This window comes from Aptenodytes forsteri, unplaced genomic scaffold (genome assembly GCF_000699145.1).
Source record: "Aptenodytes forsteri isolate BGI_AS27 unplaced genomic scaffold, ASM69914v1 Scaffold262, whole genome shotgun sequence".
NCBI classification, from domain to species: Eukaryota; Metazoa; Chordata; class Aves; order Sphenisciformes; family Spheniscidae; genus Aptenodytes; species Aptenodytes forsteri.
In genome coordinates, this window is record NW_008795710.1 from 490,413 (window position 1) to 512,966 (window position 22,554).

The following is a 22,554-nucleotide window of genomic DNA, read 5'->3' on the forward strand; positions in this document are numbered from 1 at the left end:
CTCTTGACGCTACTAGTAGCTGGGAGCCCAGAAGTCACAATCAATTTCTTGTAACATTTATTAAAAAGAGGACATACACTTAATTCATCTTCACTACTAGAAGAGTAAGCTTTCCACAAACGCAACATGCAACACCAAAAACAAATAATACAGCAAACACATGATGCAAAACTTAAGTTTTAACTTACCTCCAGCCAGCACAATGTTGCACTCAGTTTCCTGACATTCCAAGATGATTCAACCTGATTTTAAGAGGAGACCATAAAACAAGTATTATCTAATTCAACATTCAAGACTGCTGGCAAACTATTTAAGGTAACATTCTGGCAGCAATTTAAGAACCTTTGTGAATATGAAGCAGTAATTATATTATGTGCATTGAAATGGCCACAGGACAGCGTTAAAAATTATATTGCAATGCAGATGTTAAATAACTGAATTGGTTTCCGTATTGGGAATATCTAGCCCATGCACAACGCCTTTAAAATACAACAGTAATCACAGAAAAACAGTATTTTAGTGGAATTCAGTCCCTTTTCACCAAGCAACAGAAACTTGAATCAACAAAGCTCAAGCTAAAATGCCTTGTTTCCTGAAAAGAGCTCAAGACTGTTGGCTTTCAGAGAGGGTCCTAAAGCCAGCAGTACATGTAAAATGCCATTATTCTTAAAATGTGACAGATTCATAGTATTTGTGTGGTAGTGTGGTCTAGTGGGATGATTAGGGCAAAAAGCCAGGAAGCCTTGATCTATAATCCTGGCTCTAGTAAAGATCTGTGTGGCCCAAATGTCTTGGTTTTCCTATTAAAAAGGAAAAAAACCAAAAACAAAAACCCCACAGCGTGTTTTCCACATATACCATATGGTTATTGCAAAGATAATAAAGAATTGTACAATTGTGTTCCTCACATACTTGCAATTTTGTGCAACACTAACATGCAATACAACCACCATCCTAGATTATTCTGTTGAATAAGCAGGTCTGGACATTTCTGCCTGCCTTTCTAAAATCCATGCCCCACAATTTAGTCTGATTAAGACAGGATGGTTTTGCTTATATGTTCCACTATTTTGATTAAAAGCATTGAGAAAACATCTCACTGGTTACTATCAGCAGAGGAGATGCTAGGCACAAAGTTGTATCTGGGAAGCAAGTCCATTTCAGAAAGGCAAGCTATCCACAGAACAGCATGGAATCCATTCTAAACTTCTGCTATTTTCTTAATTCTTTATATTCTGTAAAAAGCCTAGGATACAGAACACAAAATAAAGCTGGTTGCTGCTTGTGTAAGAGATGGGCAAACACCAGAATCCTGAAAAAAAGCCTTCCTACTTCCCTCCAGTGTTTGAATACTAGAAAAAGAAAACTCTGCATTAGGATTTTTTTATTTTTTACGTGTGTTAATTTTAAAAATTTTAAATGCCTCACTCTAGTTTCCAGAATTCCTCAGGAAACACCTTCCATACTCAGTGCATAAGCTTTAAAAAACAAACAAAAAAACACAAAAACGCCTAAAAAAAATCAGTTTTGCTAAAGGCATATAATGGTAGCCTCTATAAAACACTAAAAACATAGTTTCAGTCCTACAGACTTAATGGTTTCCCATGCTGTTTCAGAATCCAAATCAGTAGTGGTGTTAGAGACAAACATACCTATTATGGAACTGTCCAAAAAACAGAAGGAAGAACCATCAATAGAAAAGAACAATTATTTTTGTGAAATCTGTATTTACATAAATCAAGACACATCACAACACAAAACAAATCAGAAACAAACAGAATTGTCTGGAGTCTCCTGCATCTCCACTTTTCTCCTACAGAAAATGCTACTCCAGCAGACCAGAAGTATTTAGAAATCATATTAATCCCCACACGCATCCCAACAGCTCAATCTAGAGATATAAAGTCTTTCATTTTAACTTACTCATTTATATATTTTTAATGCTTGAAAATAAATTCACTTGAAAAGGTAGGTTTCCTAAATGACAGTACAGGGTCCAGCACTAGGTTCCTAAAACATACTAAATTTTGGGGGGGGGGGTAATTTTTTTTTAACTTACATTCTTGTCTCCTTCATTGACACAGACTTCATAGCAATATGCCAGAAGGATATCAATTAAACCAAGATATACATGATGACGGCTTCTTTTATCCAGAAGATAAGATTTATTTGTGAATTTTCTCAGCTGCTCTCTCTCTTCCTCAGAGAAGACAACTATAAAAAGTAAAAGGATAATTGATTATGAATTTAAAGCTGGCACATTCATTTCAATAGGTGGTAATACTACTTCAGCAGTCTCTTTGAAAAGAAGCGTGTAACTAATCACAAGTCACTCATCACTCAAGAAAAAGCCTAAATCATTCTTACTTTCATTTTTAACTTTTAAACTCTGATATATTCCTTTCAAAGTCAAGTTCCAGCCCTGCAAGGTACTGCACGTACACACTGGCAATTCTGAACCCCTCTGAAAGCGCCAAGGATTTCTATGGATGCCTGGGTATCTTATACAGAGATAAATGCACAATCAGCATCGGAGTAAATTGAAGTTTCTTAAGTCCACATTGTCTGGGATAAAAATAAGAAAACAGGAAAACAACAACAAATATATTTTCTTATTGTAGAAAAGGGTAAGAACTAAAGAAATAGGGAAGGGAGAAAAAGGAAAGGTACAATTCTGTATTTCCAAGCCTCATCAATTTCGACTCATGACCTAGGCATGATTTAGGAGCTTATTTATGCTGTCTGATAACATCCTTCCAGTGTCTGGGGAAGACTGAAGAAAGATCAAAATCCCATCCCCACCGATGTTGGTATGAAAGCTGCATCTCCTTCCAAAGAGCTATGGTATCCACCATCAGTGACCATCATATTTTGCTTTTCTTCAGTGTACCTCATTTAGTTAAGAATGGCTATACTGAGCCAACCCAAAGATTCTTCTCACCCAGTACTTCCTCTTTGGGATGCATAAGGATGACGACAACAACAACATAGCAGGCATGATGTGACAATGCATCAAAGTATTTCTCTAGGAAACAGCGGTATAGACATGGATAGCTAAGATTGAATATTGAATAGTAACCCTTCTGAAGCGTACTTAAAACACTTCAGAAAGGATGGCAGAATTGCCTTGAAATAACAGTAGAGATTAAGTAGATAACTGACTACAAGCCATCTCTGTATAAACCCAAAGTAAATCAAGAAGCCATTTAGTACAATTAAAACAGCCAGAAGCCAGGGCTAAGAGATTTTCATCCAGGCTGCATGGAGCGCAGGTATTCCACGTCAACAGGCGCTGATCTACTGAATAGGATAGATGTCGTGAGCGCATTTTGGTCACACCACAGGAGAAAGTTACAGGCACAAGGTGACTTGACAGGAGAAAGAAGTGTTACTAGCTTGACAGCTGATGCTTTGTTGCATTGAGGAAGTCCCACTCCATGATTTGTTCAAGCACCAGTAACACTGGAACCAACCTGAGTTTAAAGTACCACACACTGAACGGGGTTTCTCTGAGGACAGGAACAAGCCTAATGCGGCACTCTTACTACACTTTCAAAATAAACCCTAAGTGCCAGGGGTGGATACATGATGTACTCCTTAACTAACTGAATTTTAATTATTTAGTCTAAGCAGGGAGGGGTATCAAAAACAAAACCTTACAATTAGTATCGAAATGTCTCTTCAATTATTCTTTTACCACCCCTTTTTTGAGTCACTATGTTCTGGCATAGTTAGCTGGGGGCAGAGAAAAGCTGTAGGCAAGATGTACAAATTTAAAAACATAAAACAATTAATGGTTTAATCACTAAGATGAGGATGTGATACTGGCTAAGCGTTAATATGTTCATCACCCCTGATAAAGCACCTGAAGAGTCCTTGCTATAGCCAGGCAGGCAGCTGGGAAGGGTCAGCCTTTGTGGCTCCATGAGACAGATCCTTGAATATTGTTGAGCTGCCATCTTCCACCAGCTTCACCAGCACTAACAACTTGACCTGCTAACCCAACAATTCCTGCCCCAACTTGATTCTCTGTTTTTCCAGTTGAGGATTTGATATCTTCCATGTTAGTATTGACCTCTGGAATCCTTGAGCTACTAATGATCCTGTCTCAACAATCCTACCTGCAATTTTACTGTTCTTATTTTTCTGCAGACTTTCTCACAGCTCTTTCTCAGCAGCATGAGCGAGCCAGGGTCATTATGGGCAAAACCCATAATCCAGAGCCCTGGGCCCTTGGGACACAGGCAGCTAAATCCCCAGAGGGGGGGTTACAGCACGGATTACAGAAAGAAAAGGTTACAACCCCTAGTAAACCAAGTTCCTTTTTACACCCCTTGCCCATTTCTCTATCATAAGGATGATAATTGCAAGTGTGCTTATAAATGTTTCTCCTCAAACACTGCTCATCATCATTTTACATGATCCACATTCTCAGGGATACAATCAGTCTATAAGACATGGTCTTCTCTATCCCCAGAGCTTTCTACAAGCTTTCTAATTTTATTACATGCTTTGAAACAAATGTTTGTGATGCCAAAGGCATGTACATAAGCACACACCTCATCTCAAGACATAAAATTACGAATTAGGGAAAACATTTTTGAATGTTTCTTCTTTATGAACTTTTTTAATGTTTCTATCAGCTTCATAACCATGAAATACTTGATTTAAATTCCTATGGCAACTTCTTGATGAGCTAAACATTTCTCTGGAGTCAAGCCAGTCTCCATTTATTTACAAGCTCCCACAAAAAGAAATTCCAGCTTTTATATCATCTTGAGAAAGCCAATCTCTTCCACTTGCTATGATCTAGTACAAAGTGACAATTCAGCAAGACTATGGCAGTTTTAACTCTGTTTTTCTATTAATGCAATGCAGTTCAGTATTACCCCTTAAATCACAAATATAGATGATGTATCTATAGTCTATCAGCAAATTTCTTTATAAGTTCTTAAATCGCATTGATTCTTCAGTGAGTCACCTCTATCATTCATATTAAAATTGTCCATAAAACCGTATGTGCAATGTTGTAGCACATTTGAAAAAAATTAGTTTCTGAAAAACATAACATAAAACCACTTTGTAAGTTGCCACAGTAGGGTGGGTTTAATGAGCTATCACAACAGGGTGTTAGAAGAAGGTCCAATTGGAAAGAAAAAAAGGCATTTCCGATTTCAGCTAGCTTTCACCAGAAAACCCTCTCCTGGAGTACAACACAATTTATTATAAAATCATATGCAAGTGGCACTTTCACCCTGAAGAGAAGCACAAAAGAGGAGAGGTGAAACTGAAGCTAAAGATAGAAAAGAAATACCAAAAAGCAAACAGCCAAAGTTTGTTAGCAAAGACTACTGCAGCAGGTCAGATTCATAAAGCTTAAAATCACTTCTGATGACTACAGTAAAAAGTGTGTTACAAAGCAGCTAAATAATTCCTTCTAAGCACATGAGAATCTATCACAGCCAGAATACCTGTTAAACAGTTATGCCAACACGCTCGTATTTCTAGGCCCACCTCAATGCACTTGCTACAGTTAGCAGTCAAGACGCACACTATCAGGAACGCAACTGTTCTCCTTCAGAAACTCATTATTTTCAGTACTGGATCCACTACTGAGAATCCACTCTTCTTAATCAGCAACTACAACCTTAAGTTTGTTTTTGTCTCACAGCTGATGAAAATTAACCTCTCTTATCATACAGATAAGAAACAGTCCAGCACTGAGAGCAAAAAATTGACTTTTTAAAGTTTTACTAACGAGTATTTGTTAGATTCCCCAAAATCCACATTCTAGAGGAGTATGTAAATGTGAACCATACTTCCTTTCTAAGTACAAAGCAAAGAAACTCCTAGTGAAGTTCATGAAACATACGAGAGAGAGTTTTCTTCCTCTAAAATGCAAACTCTCTGAAGCATCATAACATATACAACTGGACCATAAACACAGAAATGGCAAGTCTACTAGACAACAGCAAACAAGACACAGACTAGACAATTCCCAGAGGTAAATGTTACAAGTTGTTCATTAACTCAGTGCAAAGTGCCAGGTGTTCTAAATAAAATTTCTCTGCCTGGCAAAAACACTGCAATTTTACAAATAAATATCTATCCATTCCTTAAAGTTTTTGAACAATAAATTATCCAGGCCTGAAACTCATTATTAACACGTCAAAACCACCACCTACTTTGTTTTCCCAACTCAAAAATACAAGCACATAGTATAAGCTTAACAGAACAAGTAAAATTGCAATTGCATTTTCTGCTATATTAAGCCCATACACTTGCATTACCAATGTTTTATCTAACAATAACTGTACAATTAATATTAATCTAATGCAAAGCAGCATCTATTGCTCATTATTAACACGTCAAAACCACCACCTACTTTGTTTTCCCAACTCAAAAATACAAGCACATAGTATAAGCTTAACAGAACAAGTAAAATTGCAATTGCATTTTCTGCTATATTAAGCCCATACACTTGCATTACCAATGTTTTATCTAACAATAACTGTACAATTAATATTAATCTAATGCAAAGCAGCATCTATTGCTATTTATCAAGTACTAAATTTGTGAGTTTTCCTTAAGTTTAAGATGTTTTGTACGTGTGTCAGTGCCAAAATCATGCTGCTTCTAGCCACAGTACAACTGTGTATTAATATATGTATGTCTAAAGGAATCAAATTAATCTCACATATAAAGTTACTGTTAGACGATATCACAGAGATGACCCTTACTTTTTAATCATCTCCTTTATTTATTTTAAACTAGCCCTTCCTCATGTTAAAATAAACATATTTCAAATTGCCCTTCAGCACCCGACTGCCAACGAAGTACAGTTTAATCTCTAAAGGGGAGAATGAGGTCTGACAGCTAGAGGGTGTTTTGTTATGGTCTTACTGATATTTTACACTGCCCATCACATCACTTAAATCAAGCCAGTGTAAGATCTGTATCTCAAGACTAGTATGACACGGTTCTAAATGTGTTAGGGGTACTTAGATAAAACATGCTATCTAGACAGATAGCTGACTCAGTGGTCAGACTCAGAAAATTACAGAAAATTAGGTAGGTCAGGAAGGACCTCTGATAATCAGCTGGTCTAGTATTCTGGTGAAAGCAGAGCCTTGGCTTACGGTCCTGTCAAGCCAAGTCTTGAATTCCACAGCTATCTCAAAGGAAAATAACTGAGCAGAACTGATCCCCCCCGCTTTTTTTTCCCACATTAACTGAAATATTATGCTACAATATTAAGGTTTTTAAATATGTACTTCTATCCCTGTAAGTTAAGGAATCAGCAACACCAGATAAAGGAGATTAGTCAGCAGAGAGCAGATTAGTCAGGAATAAAGTTAGCTATTGATTTTAATCAGTAGCAAACAAGTCTCTTCTTTTCAAGCTCTTCCTAAGATATTAAAAGAGGAAAGGCAGCACTACTCTGACTAGAAGGACACTGTCCTGGTTTCGGCAGGGATAGAGTTAATTTCCTTCCTAGTAGCTGGTACAGTGTTTTGGATTTAGGGTGAGAACAATGTTGATAACGCACCGATGTTTTAGTTGTTGCTGAGCAGTGCTTACACTAGTCAAGGACTTTTCAGCTCCCCGTGCTCTACCGACTGAGCAGGCTGGAGGTGCACAAGAAGCTGGGAGGGGGCACAGCCAGGATATTGTTGTTATTATTTCAATTATTAAACTGTCTTTATCTCAACCCACGAGTTTTTCTCACTTCTACTCTTCCAATTCTCTCCCCCATCCCACCGGGGGTGAGGGAGAGTGAGCGAGCAGCTGTGTGGTGCTCAGTTGCCGACTGAGGTTAAACCACAACAGACGCCCAAAGGCTTTGCTCAGGATCAGCATTTCCCCCAGTGCTGGATATTGCCTTAAAAATACTTAACAATAATACTGTAAACTTAAACACGTAACAACTAATGAAGCTGATTTTCTATTGATTTGTCTCTTGTGCTTGAATTTGTTGCTATCTGATAAGGTATGAGAGGTTACCGAAACTTTCCACATGTGCTGACATGCTGATATAATCTCTTTCCTGTATGGACTCTACAACTTCTAAAAAGATGGCACTGAAGATTCAATAAAAGCACTCGTTCCCTTGTACACAGGGCCATTTTCGCAGAACTTGTAGGAAGCAGCCATCTCTGAGACCCCCTAAAGCTCTGTCAAGGAGACTGTGATCAGGCGAGCCTCAGTTCTTCAGGAAGTGAAGTCCTAAAAACACAAAGCTGTCTTCCTCTGCACACCTATATTCACTCTAAACTACGACCAGTCAAGTCTGGTTTGTTCATCCCTCCCCTTTCTTTACAGTTCTTCCATTCAAATTTTAGCTCCTTCACAAATCTCTCTTCTTTCGTGTCAAGCTTCCACCCTTCTCTAATTCTCAAATCAACATTTACAGCACATTTCCTCCATATCACTTCTGACCACCTTCCTCCAGGCACTCTCCATACAGTCACTGGACTTGGACAGTCTTTCCTGGATCTCGCAATTTCCTTTATACTATTTTTTTTGTCATTATTCTTTAACAAATCTGCAGTTCCTATAAACCATATCAACAAAACCATACATCGTTCTTTCTTCCATGTCTTACTGTTCTTGCCTTTTAAAATCTGAGATACTTTACAATAGAGACCTATCATTTATATGTTAAGAATTTTGCATGAATAAACAGCAATCTTTCCTCACATGAAAAATACTTGCTCTGCAGCAGAACAGTGCCAGGAAGGTACACATGCTGCAAAGGCCCAGAAGACTGAGTAAAACAGGCAGACAGAACAATTGCAGAAATCTGATAAAAAAGGAAAGTTAAGTGATTCATCTTAACCTTATGAATCTACCAGTAATGGTATATATTTGAGCAGAGCCCTACTGAAAGGTGGATCTTTAAAAAGAAATTACTTCTCATTCTATGAGGAGATCAGAGAGAATGGTCACTGGTAAGCATGATAGGTTACCATAAACAAAATAAATTATCCCTAGAGCATAAAAATGTTAAATTAAATACATATATCAGCCTGAGTCCTTGAAGATTATTGTGTTGCCTAAAAAGGAGTTTTTACAGTTGTGTAATTTGAAGTAGAATAGAAATGAACTTTTAACTAAGTTGAATGTGACTGTTACAAAATACAAAACCTTTCATCTGGAATCTGTAGAAGCAAGACTAATGTAAACTTCAGCAGCAGCAGAAAGCAAGCTTTCCAAAAGGTTTATTCCCTCATGGGAAAGGCTGTGTAATTAGTTAGGCTTTATGGAGTATTACTTGACTTGCATTAGACATCGTAAGCGTGAACAAAATCTGGGCCTTTCAGCTTTAGAAAACATCCACTCCAAAAATGATATTTTGCTACAAACATGACGGTGAAACCTGCTCTCTAGTATTTCTTCTGGTTCCTCAGCCATACTGCAAAGGCAATCATCTTACCTACCTGGTGGCTAACAAGCCTAGGGGCGAAAAAACAAACAAAAAAACTACAAACGGCAAGAAAAGACAATACACAGTAAAATGTAAAAAAGGACAAAAGAAAGAAGAAAAACTTAGGACAATAAAAGAAGAAATTAAAGCAAGACAAAATACACACACCATGCACACAAGCTGGAGAAAAAGTAAAAAGGTTAAATAAAAATAGATTCAAGGTAAGGACAGAAGAGAGCTGAAGACTTTAAATGCTAATGAGAAGAGCTGATCCAAAAAGAAAAAAGATCTGGTAATGAGACAATAAAAAAACCTGATGATGTAAAAACAAAAGAGGGAATAACCAGGGATGAAAGTAAGAGCAGTAATCAACCAAACAAAATCTTCAGTTAATTGTAATGCCATGCAAAGAAAAAAAAGAAAAAAAAGCTATCTGTATTTCTCATTACTCCTTGTAGCCGAAGACATTATAAAGACAATAGTAATCAAGTTTTTGGTTCCAAGAAACCAATGAAGATAAAAAACTAAAGGACATCACTATAAATCAGCAAAAGGAAGAAACAAAAAAATAATTCTCTTGGTTCAGTGTTTCTGAATAAAAAAATATACTTTTAAAGAACCTGCTAATTTTTATGTTACTTTCCCACACTAAACTCACTTTTCCATGTAGTAACTTGAGGAGTCAGTTTCCAATGACATTCCTGATTCCACAGACACTCTGTAGGTGGGAACTGTCCTAACAGCAGCAGTAACAGAGCACAAAATACAGGGACTCTAAAGGTACCAGGTGTCAAATTCTAGTGCCAATACCCCGATATTGTGGTAGCCTGTACTGCAATCTACTGTCAGTTTTAACATTACCACTCTTATCTTCTTGTCTTACCAAACAGTCATTTACCTTCAATAAACAACCCTCTAAAAAGAGACACCATTTCATGTTCAAGGGTAGCAGACTTCCGCAGTACAAGACACTGCACATCTGACAGCATGTGATTTCCATCCCATCTCTCAGTTTCCATGTTCTTGTGTAACGGCTTTGGACAGCACATGTTTAATCAAGAACACGACCTTCCTTCACACAGGACAGACAAATGTTTCTGCAAGCTGGCCATGGCAGTACACCTACCATGAGTTGTACATGTTTTAAACACCCCAATATTGAAGTCTCTTTGCAAGCTGTATGCTTGGAAGTCCTCATCATGGAAGATTATGGAAATTACCTTACTTTAGATGCTTTCCTTAACACAAGATATGAATTTGGAACTCAGGAAGAGTACGAAATCTGGGTACTCTTTATTTTACGCCTCTTTTCCATAAGCAATAAAAAGAAACTGCATGAAGGTTTCAGTCCCTCCTCCTTTATGCCCTTAAACAGGTTCAATAGTAAACTGGGGACATTTGTATCCAATAATAAATTTGTATCCAATAATAAATCCAATAATAAAAAAGATTTGACCTCACACCTACCTACAGGGGGATACATGCATACACAGGCTCAAAGAATCATCTCACATCACTTTATGAAACCCCTTGAAAGATACTGCAATATGTATAACGTTTGTGCCCCTAGAGCTCCTGTGCTCGAGTACCCTTTAGCTTTTTGTAGCTAAGCACTAGTGTTCAAAGGCTTCTTACTACAAGCACACTCTAATACCAACGACAGCCTCCTTATCCTTCTAGCTGTAGAGCACACCTTGGCTTAACGCAGTCAGACTTCTCCCCAGTTCTAGTGGAAATAACATAAAATTTCTCAAGTAGTAAAGAAGGTCCTTCACTTAGCACAGTCCTTGTTTCTTTTATGTGCCTTTTCTATGTCACTTCCACTTACTAAGCATGCTTACTGGAATACATATTAACGCAGATATGGAGTCAAATTGCACTCAGCTTGTAAGAATTTCTGAATCTGTAACTCAGATTAGCCAGACCATCCCTTTGATTGGGTAAAGCATGAAAACAACATAAAACCACAGGGAACTCATCCTATTGATGATCAGATTCCAGGTCCAACAGCCTGGACCCACCTCCTGCCCTTCTGTATTTCCATTCATAAGAGACCTTCAAGTGGAACCTGTACTCCCTCTCATGGTGGTTTCTTTCACCACAACTCACTCTGGTTTAGGAACCTCCAATGGTTTCAGATCCTCATTCAGCCACTTGCCATCCCCAGTCACTGCTGCCATTCAAACAGCAGTAACAATGTTATCAAAACTGAGGTCTTTCTAAGGGAAAGGGTGGGCTGTTGTCATTAACATAACCCAAACATGGCCTCTTACCTTACTTAAATTTCCTCAAGATCCACAAAACTACATGAGCCTCTTCACTCAGCCATACGAAGGTCAGACTAAATTTTTTTAATCATCCTTATTAAATGTGTACCTGTTATAACAAATGGTTTAGAGAAAAGATGATCCTTTATGTAGCCCTGTTTTCTGTGTAACTTCCATTAGCAGGTTTGCCAGGCTTTCGAGTAGTTTGTTGTTGTTGCTCCTAAAAACCCAGCAACATACGTATGTTTTTTTCTTCAGAATCTCAATTTGGAGTAAAAACATTCTTTATCAATAAAATCATCCAGCAGCTCTTCATTTTCATTATATTCCTTAACACAGGAAAACATTAGCAGTGTTTCATTTACTAAGGAGTGAATGGATAAAAACAAACAAAAGAACCCCTCATTATTCTATTTTCAAGCCTCTTGTACCTTTGTCCAATGCTTTTTAAATCAAATGCTTATGATGGATATAATTAACAATTTCTGGCTTCAGAGGCTGAAAAGAGACCAGTAATGAAGATCAGATTACATTCACAGTAAAATACACAACATTTACCCAAATTCTATTGTTGTTCTCCTGTAGAAAATGTGAAAGTGCAGGTATTATTAGTGCACTAATATTTGTTAGGAACCTCTGGTGAAGGGAATATCATTATCTACCTTCGTAATATCGGATTTTCATACTACATAGGAAATGAACAAAGTACAATAAAAGAATATGCATAATAGTAACTTGCAATGCTCTCTGCAATCACTGTGTACAGAAAGGTAATTTCAGTTATCTGTTAACAGTACTGTTACAAGGTCATCCACTAAACCTGGAACCATCCCTTTTAGTTGCTAAATGGACACAAAAATTTTCCTTTAAAAAAGTCTTCGAGACCCATAAAAACAGCAGTAGAGTAATAAATGCCATGAACTTCCGTCATGCTGTGTAAGTAAAATAAAGCATCCTACAGAAGATGTGTTCATCAGAGATAAGGGCCGATATTAGTACAATCTTCCACAGCTGATTCTTGGAAAACTTGCTGTGAAGTGTTGCACCATATTTGGAAGTGGGCACAAAAAACAGTTTTGACTATTTTTTCCATTGAAAATACAACTCGGAAAGGGAGAACAATTACTTGAAAAATCTGAAAAAGAGAGGAGATAAGCACCAGCAACAAAGGACCCACTTTCTAGCTATCACAATCCCTACAGAAAGATAGGTTTGATTTGATTTCAGATGCAATGACTTACTGACACTGGCATTTCCTTTGAAGTCTTAAAGATTACAGCATACCCTTAAAAGGGAACTTTTTCTTCATAGATACCTGAAATTCTAGAATGGCCTTTATGAACAATAAACTCCAAAATTTGTTATGCAGACGGAAAAGATCACACACTACACTATGTAACTAACAGGTAAATGCTTAAGATGAAATAACCACTTTATAATATACTGTCAACTGCTCCACACACAACTGTCTCAAAGATTTCAGTATATAACTGTCCCTCAGAGCAAAAAATTTTTCTTTGAGGACAGGAGAAGTAACAGAATACTCCTCTAAGAAGAACAGTTAGGACTGAAAATTGTAGGGTAAAACCATACTTTTTCCTTTAAGAACAATAACCCTGAACATAACATGAATCACAACAACTATCATTCAAGCAACAGGTGCGCGTATATATATATATGTTCTCACCAAACGTATGAGTGTCATGTTCCTGATGACTTTCTCCCTGCAAGGCTATCATTTTTTTATGAGCATCAACCCACCATGGTTTGTACTTTAAGACATGCTGAATAGCTTCATCTTCAAAAAAATCAGCTCTAGGGGGGGAAAAAAAAAAAAAAGTGTCATACGCTATTTATTTCAGTTTATAGTGTATGTGGGTATATTTTAATGCATACATAGAATACACCTGACTTGGCTCCAGGCTATTTTCCATACATTAGAAACACAACAAACATGACCAGTATCTGTTGTTTTACTTAAAACCAGAAAATAATCATTATTAAAAGCATAAGCAATACTCTCTCATCTTACAGTACCCCTTCCTTACTTCCTCCACCTTTCCTGAGCCACCCAGAAGCCTAGGAAATTGATGAGCTTGCAGCATGACATGAAGGTGAATAAACCTGGTGTGTTCTGGATGAATCTAAAGGAAAACATTCCAAAGAGAAGACTTCTCAGAGAATGCCACTGGCAGCAAACTTGATTTTACTGGGAAGCTCTCCCACCTCAAAACTGCGTATACTTCGGGGAGGAAGGGTATGCAGCTGAAGGGCAAAGATGAAGTAGGGATAGGGACTGACTTTTAGGTAAACAAAGGCATGTTGTAAGCAAAGTAGAAAAAGAGGAGTTGTACGTGAATTCTGGAAGAGAGATTACCTCCATCTCAGCATAAAGCCACTGTAGTAAAAATCTCAATATAGTAATTCTGGGAGGATTTATACTAAAGGATTCAAGTTCTAAGCCTCCTCTTATCATTTTAGCTTTTTCTTCAAGCTAAACAATAGTATAAATACTGAGAACTGAAAAAAATGCAGGAAATTTCTTAATACCTTCTTAATCATCACACAAAACCTACCCAGTCTACTGAACACAGAATGTAATTTGCTTTACTCTCACACTGACAGATTTTTTGATGTCTTCCTTCAGTGTCTTTATAAAGTAACTTAAAGATATCAGCCAGCGTACATTTTCCTCAAAGGCAACAGAACACTTCTGTTTGCCACCGTTCCTCCCAGAGCTGTCCTTCTCATCAGGGTACACAGGAAAACAATTTTTGTTGAAGAAAGGTTGGTGTCATCTGCTCTGAAGCATCCAAAACACAACCATTAAACTAAACAGTTGTAGCTCATCTACCAGGCTATAACACAGGGTCCAAGATGGAAACTTACAATTACTGTAATTTGCATCACATTATAGGTTAGGAACTACTTCAGTTCTAGTGAAATGTACTTCCAAGTGATGTTTCAAGAAAGCTTTTCTATGTGCTACAGAAAGACATGCAGCTGCCTCTGAAACACCTGACTGGGGAAAAATTCCAAGTTTGCAACGATACCTTCTGAAACAACTCAAAATGGGTTAAGCCTACCTCTCCCCGACAAAACACATCACAAGTACTAATTCTCCCTACTGGGGACTACACTCTTCTCTCACCAAATCAATCTTGCAGGAATCGCGGTATTAATAGATCTCATGGCTTCAATTTAGTTTACTTATCTGGAAGTTTCTGAACCTAACTTGACCTGAAATACTCCAACTTGAAAGGCACAAAGAATCATTTCCACCTTCATTACATGGGATGAAGCACAAAGAAACACAAAGTCTTGGTTTGGAACTTTTCCTCATTCTGCTGTAAAAAAGGTTTCATGTGATGAAGGCAAAAACCAGAGTGGCCTAGACAAAATCTTCGTAACTTCAGAACTCAAATTTACTTCCTCATAGACCAGGGTGGTTCAGTAATCCTTGTTTCACAAGGGGAAAACAAAGTTCTGACATCTACAACCCAAAATGCTGGCAGGGATTGGCTACTCAGCTTCTCAAGAGGTGAACTATGAAACAACATTCTGCAACAGCTCACAACAGCCCCTGCTTGAATATAGACTTAAGCAGTAATTAAACAGTAGAGTAACCACAAAACAGAAAAGCAAGGTCTTTTGTCAGTGTCACACTTAAAAATACCCCCTAAGGCCTGCTGTGACAAGACAAAGAAACAAACAAATAAAAAGTAAAGTTATTACTTCCAAAAGTGATCTTAAAACCAATCATTTATGAAAAGAAAAAGTGAATATATTTCAACTGAGGTACTTTTACTTGACCAGGTGAAGTAAATCAATACTCACAGGTAATGATCAGGCTCAAACTTGGCAGTCTCAGCTGCCAGGCGTTTCCTCCTACGTTCATCTACAGGAGTTTGGTCTGGATCCTTAATGTCAATAACATCACTGAGTTCATCCTGCAAATGGAACAAAAATTATATGACCAAGCCGCAGCTACGATACGCAAGATTTATTTAGTAAGAGTTTAGGAAGGATGCTCATCAGCATTGCACTGAAATCCCCAGATGCTCCCAACCTCTCTTTCAAATCTTCCGAATTCAGGCTCCATTGTACAAATAAAACATCAAAATTCCAAGGAAATTCAATTATTTGAAGCTCCTTAGAATTCATAATACTATGAAGTCTATTCAGGCCGTTTTATCATACGGAAGACAGGTTATTTTGCATTACGGTAAAATTTGCAATGTTTAACAAAAGCACACAACCACAACAAAGACAAGATAAAAACCATAGATACTGTTCTTGTGACTTTTGAGATTACTCTCACACTCTGAAGTGGCCATACATTAATTAATGGGCAACTGCAGTGCCCTTTTAAGCATCATTAAGTAGTGGTACATTAATGCTAATGGGAAATGTACTTCTTCGTGAATTTCATGGTAATAAACCAGTGTATATATCCTAACAGAATGTAAATACTTTCTCCATAAATAGCAATCCTTCTGCTCCAAACCCTGAAAATACTACAATTCATGCAATAATGAGTTAGAGTTACATAATTAAGTTGCTTTAAACAGCTACAACTTAAATTGCTTAGAGTAAGAACACTACAAAAAATTAAGTTATCATCTATTTTAATAAAAGCTCTGTATACTATGAATATTGTTATATCACCTAGCATGCTACAGATTGTAGATTAGCTTCAATCTATTCATGAATTAAAGAAATTGTTGAATGCACAAGAGCACAGTAACTGCATTTTAAAGCTCCTATCCTACCAATCAATCCACAGAAGCAAATTTCAGCGCATCAGCATAACCCTAGTAAATCCCACAGATACCAGGTGGGCAGTCACCTTGAAGAGTACACGCTTCAAAAGTTATTGTCTTGTGAGAAAACCAAGTCTAAAATAAAAATTACAAAGAAAAAAATTACCATGAATTTCACAATGAAAAAAAATTTAATGCAACAACCATAACAGGACCTATAGATTAGCCAGCTTTATTTTGTATTCAAGGGTTGTTTTGAGTAATTTCTTTTTAATTTAAAAACAAATTAAAATTCATGGCATCTGAAATATACTGTACATTGATGTTAAATATGTTTGAAGTCAGAATAGAAGACAATACCAAATATAAAGCAAAAGTGTTAACAGCCTGTAGGCTGTTTGCAGCTTGCCAGAACTATTCACCTGGCACATGACCTACTTCATACAGTCCTTTTTCTCTGTGCCTTCACAGGCTAGCTGAACCGTGCTGGTGACAGCAGCCCACTTCCAGAGGCCATTTTTACCAAGGACCCCACTGAGCCCTTTCCTCTAACACTGAAATTATTGCAGAAACAGACCAGCCTGTTGACTCTGCTACACAATTAACTCAGTTTCAACCACCCCCTACTTCTGCAGGAACAAGGATCTGTCTGTACTACCACATGCAAAAGCAGAATATTCTCAGTCACAGAATGGGATACTGGAGAAGAACAGTTACCTAACGATCCCCTCCTGACTACAGAATGAGCCAGGAAGCCTACCCACAAGAAAGTTACCCAGAACTTTTATGATAGGAAAAGACAAAAATGCATCTACCTGCAGCTGCTGGAACACCCCTGACCGCAAATTCCCAAATCCATAACGGTACTGTAGCGGTAGAGTGCTTTCTGCACTTTCTTTGTAAGGGGTCTGCTCTATTTCCCAGTCAAATTCTTCTTCCTCCTCAGACAACTCAGCGGAGGCAGCTGTATATATTGCATGGTCAGAGAAAGAAAATTATTACATAGAAAATATATGTGATTTAATAGAAAGGCAAACACTGATAACACAACAAGCCTTTCTCGTTTTACTACATCTTTTAAGAAATCTTATACAACACTGGGTCATACAGGCAGACGCTTACATCAGTAATCCATAGGTCCTGTTCCAAATTCTCCAACTTTCAAAAATGAAGACCAGGAACACTAAAGTTTTTAAGTATACTCCCTCAAAGACTGAAATAATTGTTCCACTGATTTCAACAAGATCAGAATTTGATGCTAAGAGAACCCTGACAGGAGCAAAGTGATGTTATCAATAATTTAGGATAGATGTTAAAAAATTAAACACAGGTAGTCAAACATTCTTGTCTGTTAAATACCGATGTTAAGCAAGTCATCTACTAGAACCTGTGGTTTTAATTAGCTTCTATCATTTGAGCTAAAAGTCCAGTTGCGCTAGCTTGTGGGAAGCAGAATACTCAAATGTGTCTGTATTATCCAGCCACTAGAGGGGTACAAAGATCTACAGAGGATTAGCATTTGTTAAGCACATTTTGGAAAAATGTAAACATAACTAAGCCTATAAAGATGACATGTATATCACCTACAACACATTTATTTCTATACTTGTCCATACTTTCAGATTCATTTACACCCTTTTCATACCTTGGACTAGACAATAATAGAAATACTGTATTTTTCTACATATATCACTACGTAGATCTGTAACTATTTCATTATGTACACGTATCACTAGTATAAACAAGATTTTTTTTGTCATACCTATCTCTTCTACTAAAGGTTTTGCTGATCTTGATTTCTTTGGTGCTAAAAGAGATGTCAGCATGTCCAGTCCCTCAAAATATTGGCCAGGAATCTCCTTAGGTAACCGAATTGTAAAAGTTCCTTAAAGGGAAGTCAGAATATAGTTACTGCATTAAAATACACAAGACAAACAACAACGTGCGTTTTTCCTCTAATGAAAAAGACTCATAGAAACTGGGACACATGCAGGTAGCATTTTATTTAGCATCAATCTCTCTGCGTTTTTAACCTTACTTCACAAGTTTCACAAAAATCAAAGATTTTAATGACAAAGCATGAAAGAGAATATTTAACCAGTTGTGGTCTCTTGATTCACATTGTATAAACACAAACCAACAGAATACAAGCTTTATTTTATTTTTAATCCTTCCACCAATCAAGCAATCAACAGAAGATCATAGGAAACTACATTCAGCAATCTGTTTATTGTCTTAAGCCAAGCACGTAATAAAGGCTTTGCAAGCAGCAAATTATAGGTTTTATTGCCGAGTTTTTTTAAACAAATACATTAATTCCAGAAGGTACATATTTTATTCCAGAAATACATTCCACCTCAAGGTGTGGAGAAAGGCTAATGTCTTCTCTCTTAAGATGTAGCCAAGAGACCGCCTCAGGATTCTCTCATTTCTACTCAGCACTACCTGACTTCTTTGCAGATTTACTAGACTAATGATCTCGGTACAGTAACATGTCTAGCCCCCACAGGGCTTGAAGAGGACTTGTACATAACTTTTTCATTATTAGGACAGTTCTGAACACGTATTTTGTGCTTAAGGATGGCCTAAGTACGTACAATAAATCCGGAGCAAGATTTTTTTATACTACATAACATAGGAGAAACTTTACATTTATTTACAGTATCATATACTGCACTAAAGTTCTATGCAATTCCAGTGCAGCAAAGTATAAATTATTGGAGAGTTAGTAGCATTTTTACTGACATATATACCAATAACATTAACTAATACCTTTGTCTGTATTATAAGATGCTTTTTCTCTACCATCTTCTACGATTCTTCCAGGAAGCGTCAATCTGTGGGCAAAAAATGAGATGCCTCATTGAATGCCTGATTAATTCTGCAACTTCATGTCTCAGCCTACAAAAATGTAAGGCACATTCCAAAAGCAGCACAAAGGACTTAACGACATGACTCCTTTTGATAGTAATGGAAGTCATGCAGTTAAATCCCCATGTACTTCAAAATCTTTTTCCCTAACTATTGGCACAAGAGATCAGCATCTGAGACAGAGACAATTTGTGACTCCTGGTTTCCCAGCTTGGACGAGGTCACAGCCACCACAGAGATGACGCCCTTGGCACTATGTGCAACACTTGGAAGAGTCTGCAATTTAAAAACTCTAAGCTAACCCACAGTGACAGGATATGAGAAGTCATCCAGAGTTCTTGTACTGCTTATTCAGAATAACCAATTCACTGCATTCTACCAGTCCACTAAAATCCCTTGTGGTCTGCTAATGTATATAGGGGAAGCATGTCCAAGAATACAGGAAACAGAAAATAAGAAAGATTAATAGCTCGTCAGCTCTTACATGCCAAAGATTCTCCTAACACTTTCATACTGAGATTGCCTCTTGTTCCTTTTCTGTAACGTAGTGGGGAATTTGCTATCTAGATAAAAGATACAGCCTGGAACCTCACTTCCTACTGCCTCCACTCGCATGACTTTTCTCCCCTTACGTTATCACGAGGGCATCAAAATCCATTCTTCACCAAATATACTGTATCTGGCTCTCAACAGGGAAGAGACACACTTATTCTACACAACTTGCATACATCCAGAGAATTGTTTTGCCATTTTACAATTAAAAATCTATTGTAAAGTAAATTTAGAAAAGTATTTCTTTAAACTCCCTTTAACATGATTTAATGCCTAGAAACAAAGAGGCCAGATCCATAAAAAACAATTCTTTGCACAAAATAGGCTGTCTGCAGTCTACAGTGTAAGAGCTGCAGATGAGGAATGTTCTGAAGGGGCCAAAATGAAGTTCATTCTCTAATGACTTTTATTTATTTTATGAAGTTCAATTTTTTTTAAATCCTTCCACTACTTGCCTGAGAAAGTACGGCTTAGCATAAAATTTAAAATCTTCCCCTTCAAAATACACGTCAAACTCTGAAGCTCTGGCATAAGGTACTTTGATTATTATCGTAAGAAAATCCGGATCCTGGGTCAGCTCAAAAGCTGGAGTTAGCATGATGAATCCAGCAGGAAAAGCAACCACTGGCTGTGTGGCCCTATCAAAACAGGAAAAGAAGAAAAGATTATTGTAGTTTCCCATTTATGAGAGCAAATAGTATCTCTTCAAAGTTCTGTAAGAAGAACATTCTTACAAAATTATCTTCCACACGCTCAAGAAGAAAACATGCACAACAACGGCAACAAAACAAAAAAAAGTGTCATCAAGAATTTGAAGGTACCACCTCTCTGCACCTTAATGAAACAATTGAACATAAATGCATGCAAACAGAAGCACAGGAAAGCACCTATTATATTCCGCATAAAAAACACACTAAATTTGGTCCTAGAACTTGGCAGCTTTTTGTAATTGTTGTTTATAATTTCACACATAGCAGATGTTAGATCTCTACAGTTCATCAGTGAACTGATCACAAATCACTATTAGAAAATATTGAAAAACAGTAATACTTTCAAAAAATTAGAGCTGTATTTTATAATTCATACACATATTAGCCAGAATACAAGCAACAGATTCGGTACATCCCAAGCACGATCTGAGCATACACACTGAGCATACTGCTCTTCATGTCAAATTTAATGCATAAGCCACTGGGACAGTACATGCAAGTCAAAGATGCTCCTTTCCAGTGGGATCATGACACAAGAGCTGTCTGAACAGTTTAAACATGAGCAGTTGACACACTCAGGATGTCCAACGCAAACATGCTTACTATTCTGATCGGTTTGCAGGGTTTTCACAAATCTTGAAGAAGCATCCTAAAAACCTCACATTCCTTCTGAAGATTCAGTCAAAGAAAACATAAATAATACAGTAGTTGTAACTGAATTAAATTATCTAGAGGATATCTGGGATCTTCCTCACCAAGTGTTTTTAAGGACATTTTAGGCCAACATCCATCAGAACCATATGTATGTATGTACATGGGCATGCATATATATTTAGCACAAGAAAAGGAATTTACATAGTACCATTCACCTGATACACAGCTTGTCTGACTCTTCAATAGCTTTGAAATGCAAGATAATTCCTCAGGTTTAACTTAGAATCCCCATTTTTTTTTAATGGGGGGGGGGACAGGGACCACACACTTTTGAAAATTAACTTTTTAAGACAAAAATAGTTTTACCAAAAAAGTGCAAAACAGAACTATTATCTGGGAAAGAGCTACTTTTCACTGATTTTCATGGTTATCTTTATTAAATACATCTCCATTCTTACAACTTCATGAGCAAACATGGAGCATTAACCATTAATAGGGCTAAATTAGCGATTACCCTTTTTTTTCCATATAGGTAATTCATATGGGTACTCTACCTCAATTGACAAGTATGAAAGAAGTGAAACTCCCCATTTCACCGTATCACTTGATTCCAGGGCAAAATTCCCACCCTTTCCAGGCTGAGAAGCTGCCACGTGCTTATCGAGTTGTAACTAGGTAGGAAATACCTGGCTTGAAGAACACTTGCAAGCCAGTGTACATTTCTGTGGACTTTCTTCTTATCGATTTAAACACCACACGCTGTCTAGCAACATGGGATAAGAGGTAACAAAAATCCACTAGCTCATTTAGACCCTTCAAGGATGATATGCCAGCCGACATTTTTATTTTCCCAAATAAGAGGTTCAGAACATTTAACAGCAGCCCTGAAGCCAAGCCCAGCTGTTCCCGCTCAGATCTTCTCAGCGCTGCTGCACTTTTGGCATCCTTGACACAAATTAATGACCCCAAACGAATGCGGAGGTCCCCACACAAACCCCAGGTGTTTCACAGACCACAGCCTAGGAACCGTTGATATCCACCCCACAGCACCACAATATTCAATCCCCAGCAGCGCTTGCCACAACCTAAATATCAGGTATCTCAAAATAATTAAGCTTCCCAGCCTTTTCTGTAAAAAGACCGCTATGCACTAGCGAAAAAAAAAAAAAACAGCAAGCAGAGCTAAAATGTTTCTGTTGGAGCAAGGGGCTGGCAGGAAAAGGGCCAGGCGCTTTGCTCTGCTCTCCCTCAAAGGCACTAGAGTAAGACATAATTTCCCCCCGCTGCTCCTTAAACTGGGTTAATGGCCG

At 37.5% G+C, this 22,554-nt stretch overlaps 1 protein-coding gene across 1 annotated transcript in view; it reads right to left on the reverse strand.

Moving 5' to 3' along the window:
* The window catches only part of SHQ1 (SHQ1, H/ACA ribonucleoprotein assembly factor), a 56,367-nt gene extending 35,856 nt beyond the window's left edge, over positions 1-20,511 (reverse strand). The window contains exons 1-8 of the mRNA XM_009283367.2: positions 20,336-20,511; positions 19,230-19,294; positions 18,220-18,342; positions 17,273-17,421; positions 15,532-15,644; positions 13,382-13,509; positions 2,060-2,214; positions 189-242 (exon numbers count right to left, since the gene is read on the reverse strand). Of these exons, the coding sequence (XP_009281642.1) occupies positions 189-242; positions 2,060-2,214; positions 13,382-13,509; positions 15,532-15,644; positions 17,273-17,421; positions 18,220-18,342; positions 19,230-19,294; positions 20,336-20,478 (930 nt within the window). The 5' untranslated portion in view covers positions 20,479-20,511. The remainder of the gene's footprint in view (positions 1-188; positions 243-2,059; positions 2,215-13,381; positions 13,510-15,531; positions 15,645-17,272; positions 17,422-18,219; positions 18,343-19,229; positions 19,295-20,335) is intronic.
* Between the last annotated feature and the right edge of the window lie 2,043 nt (positions 20,512-22,554).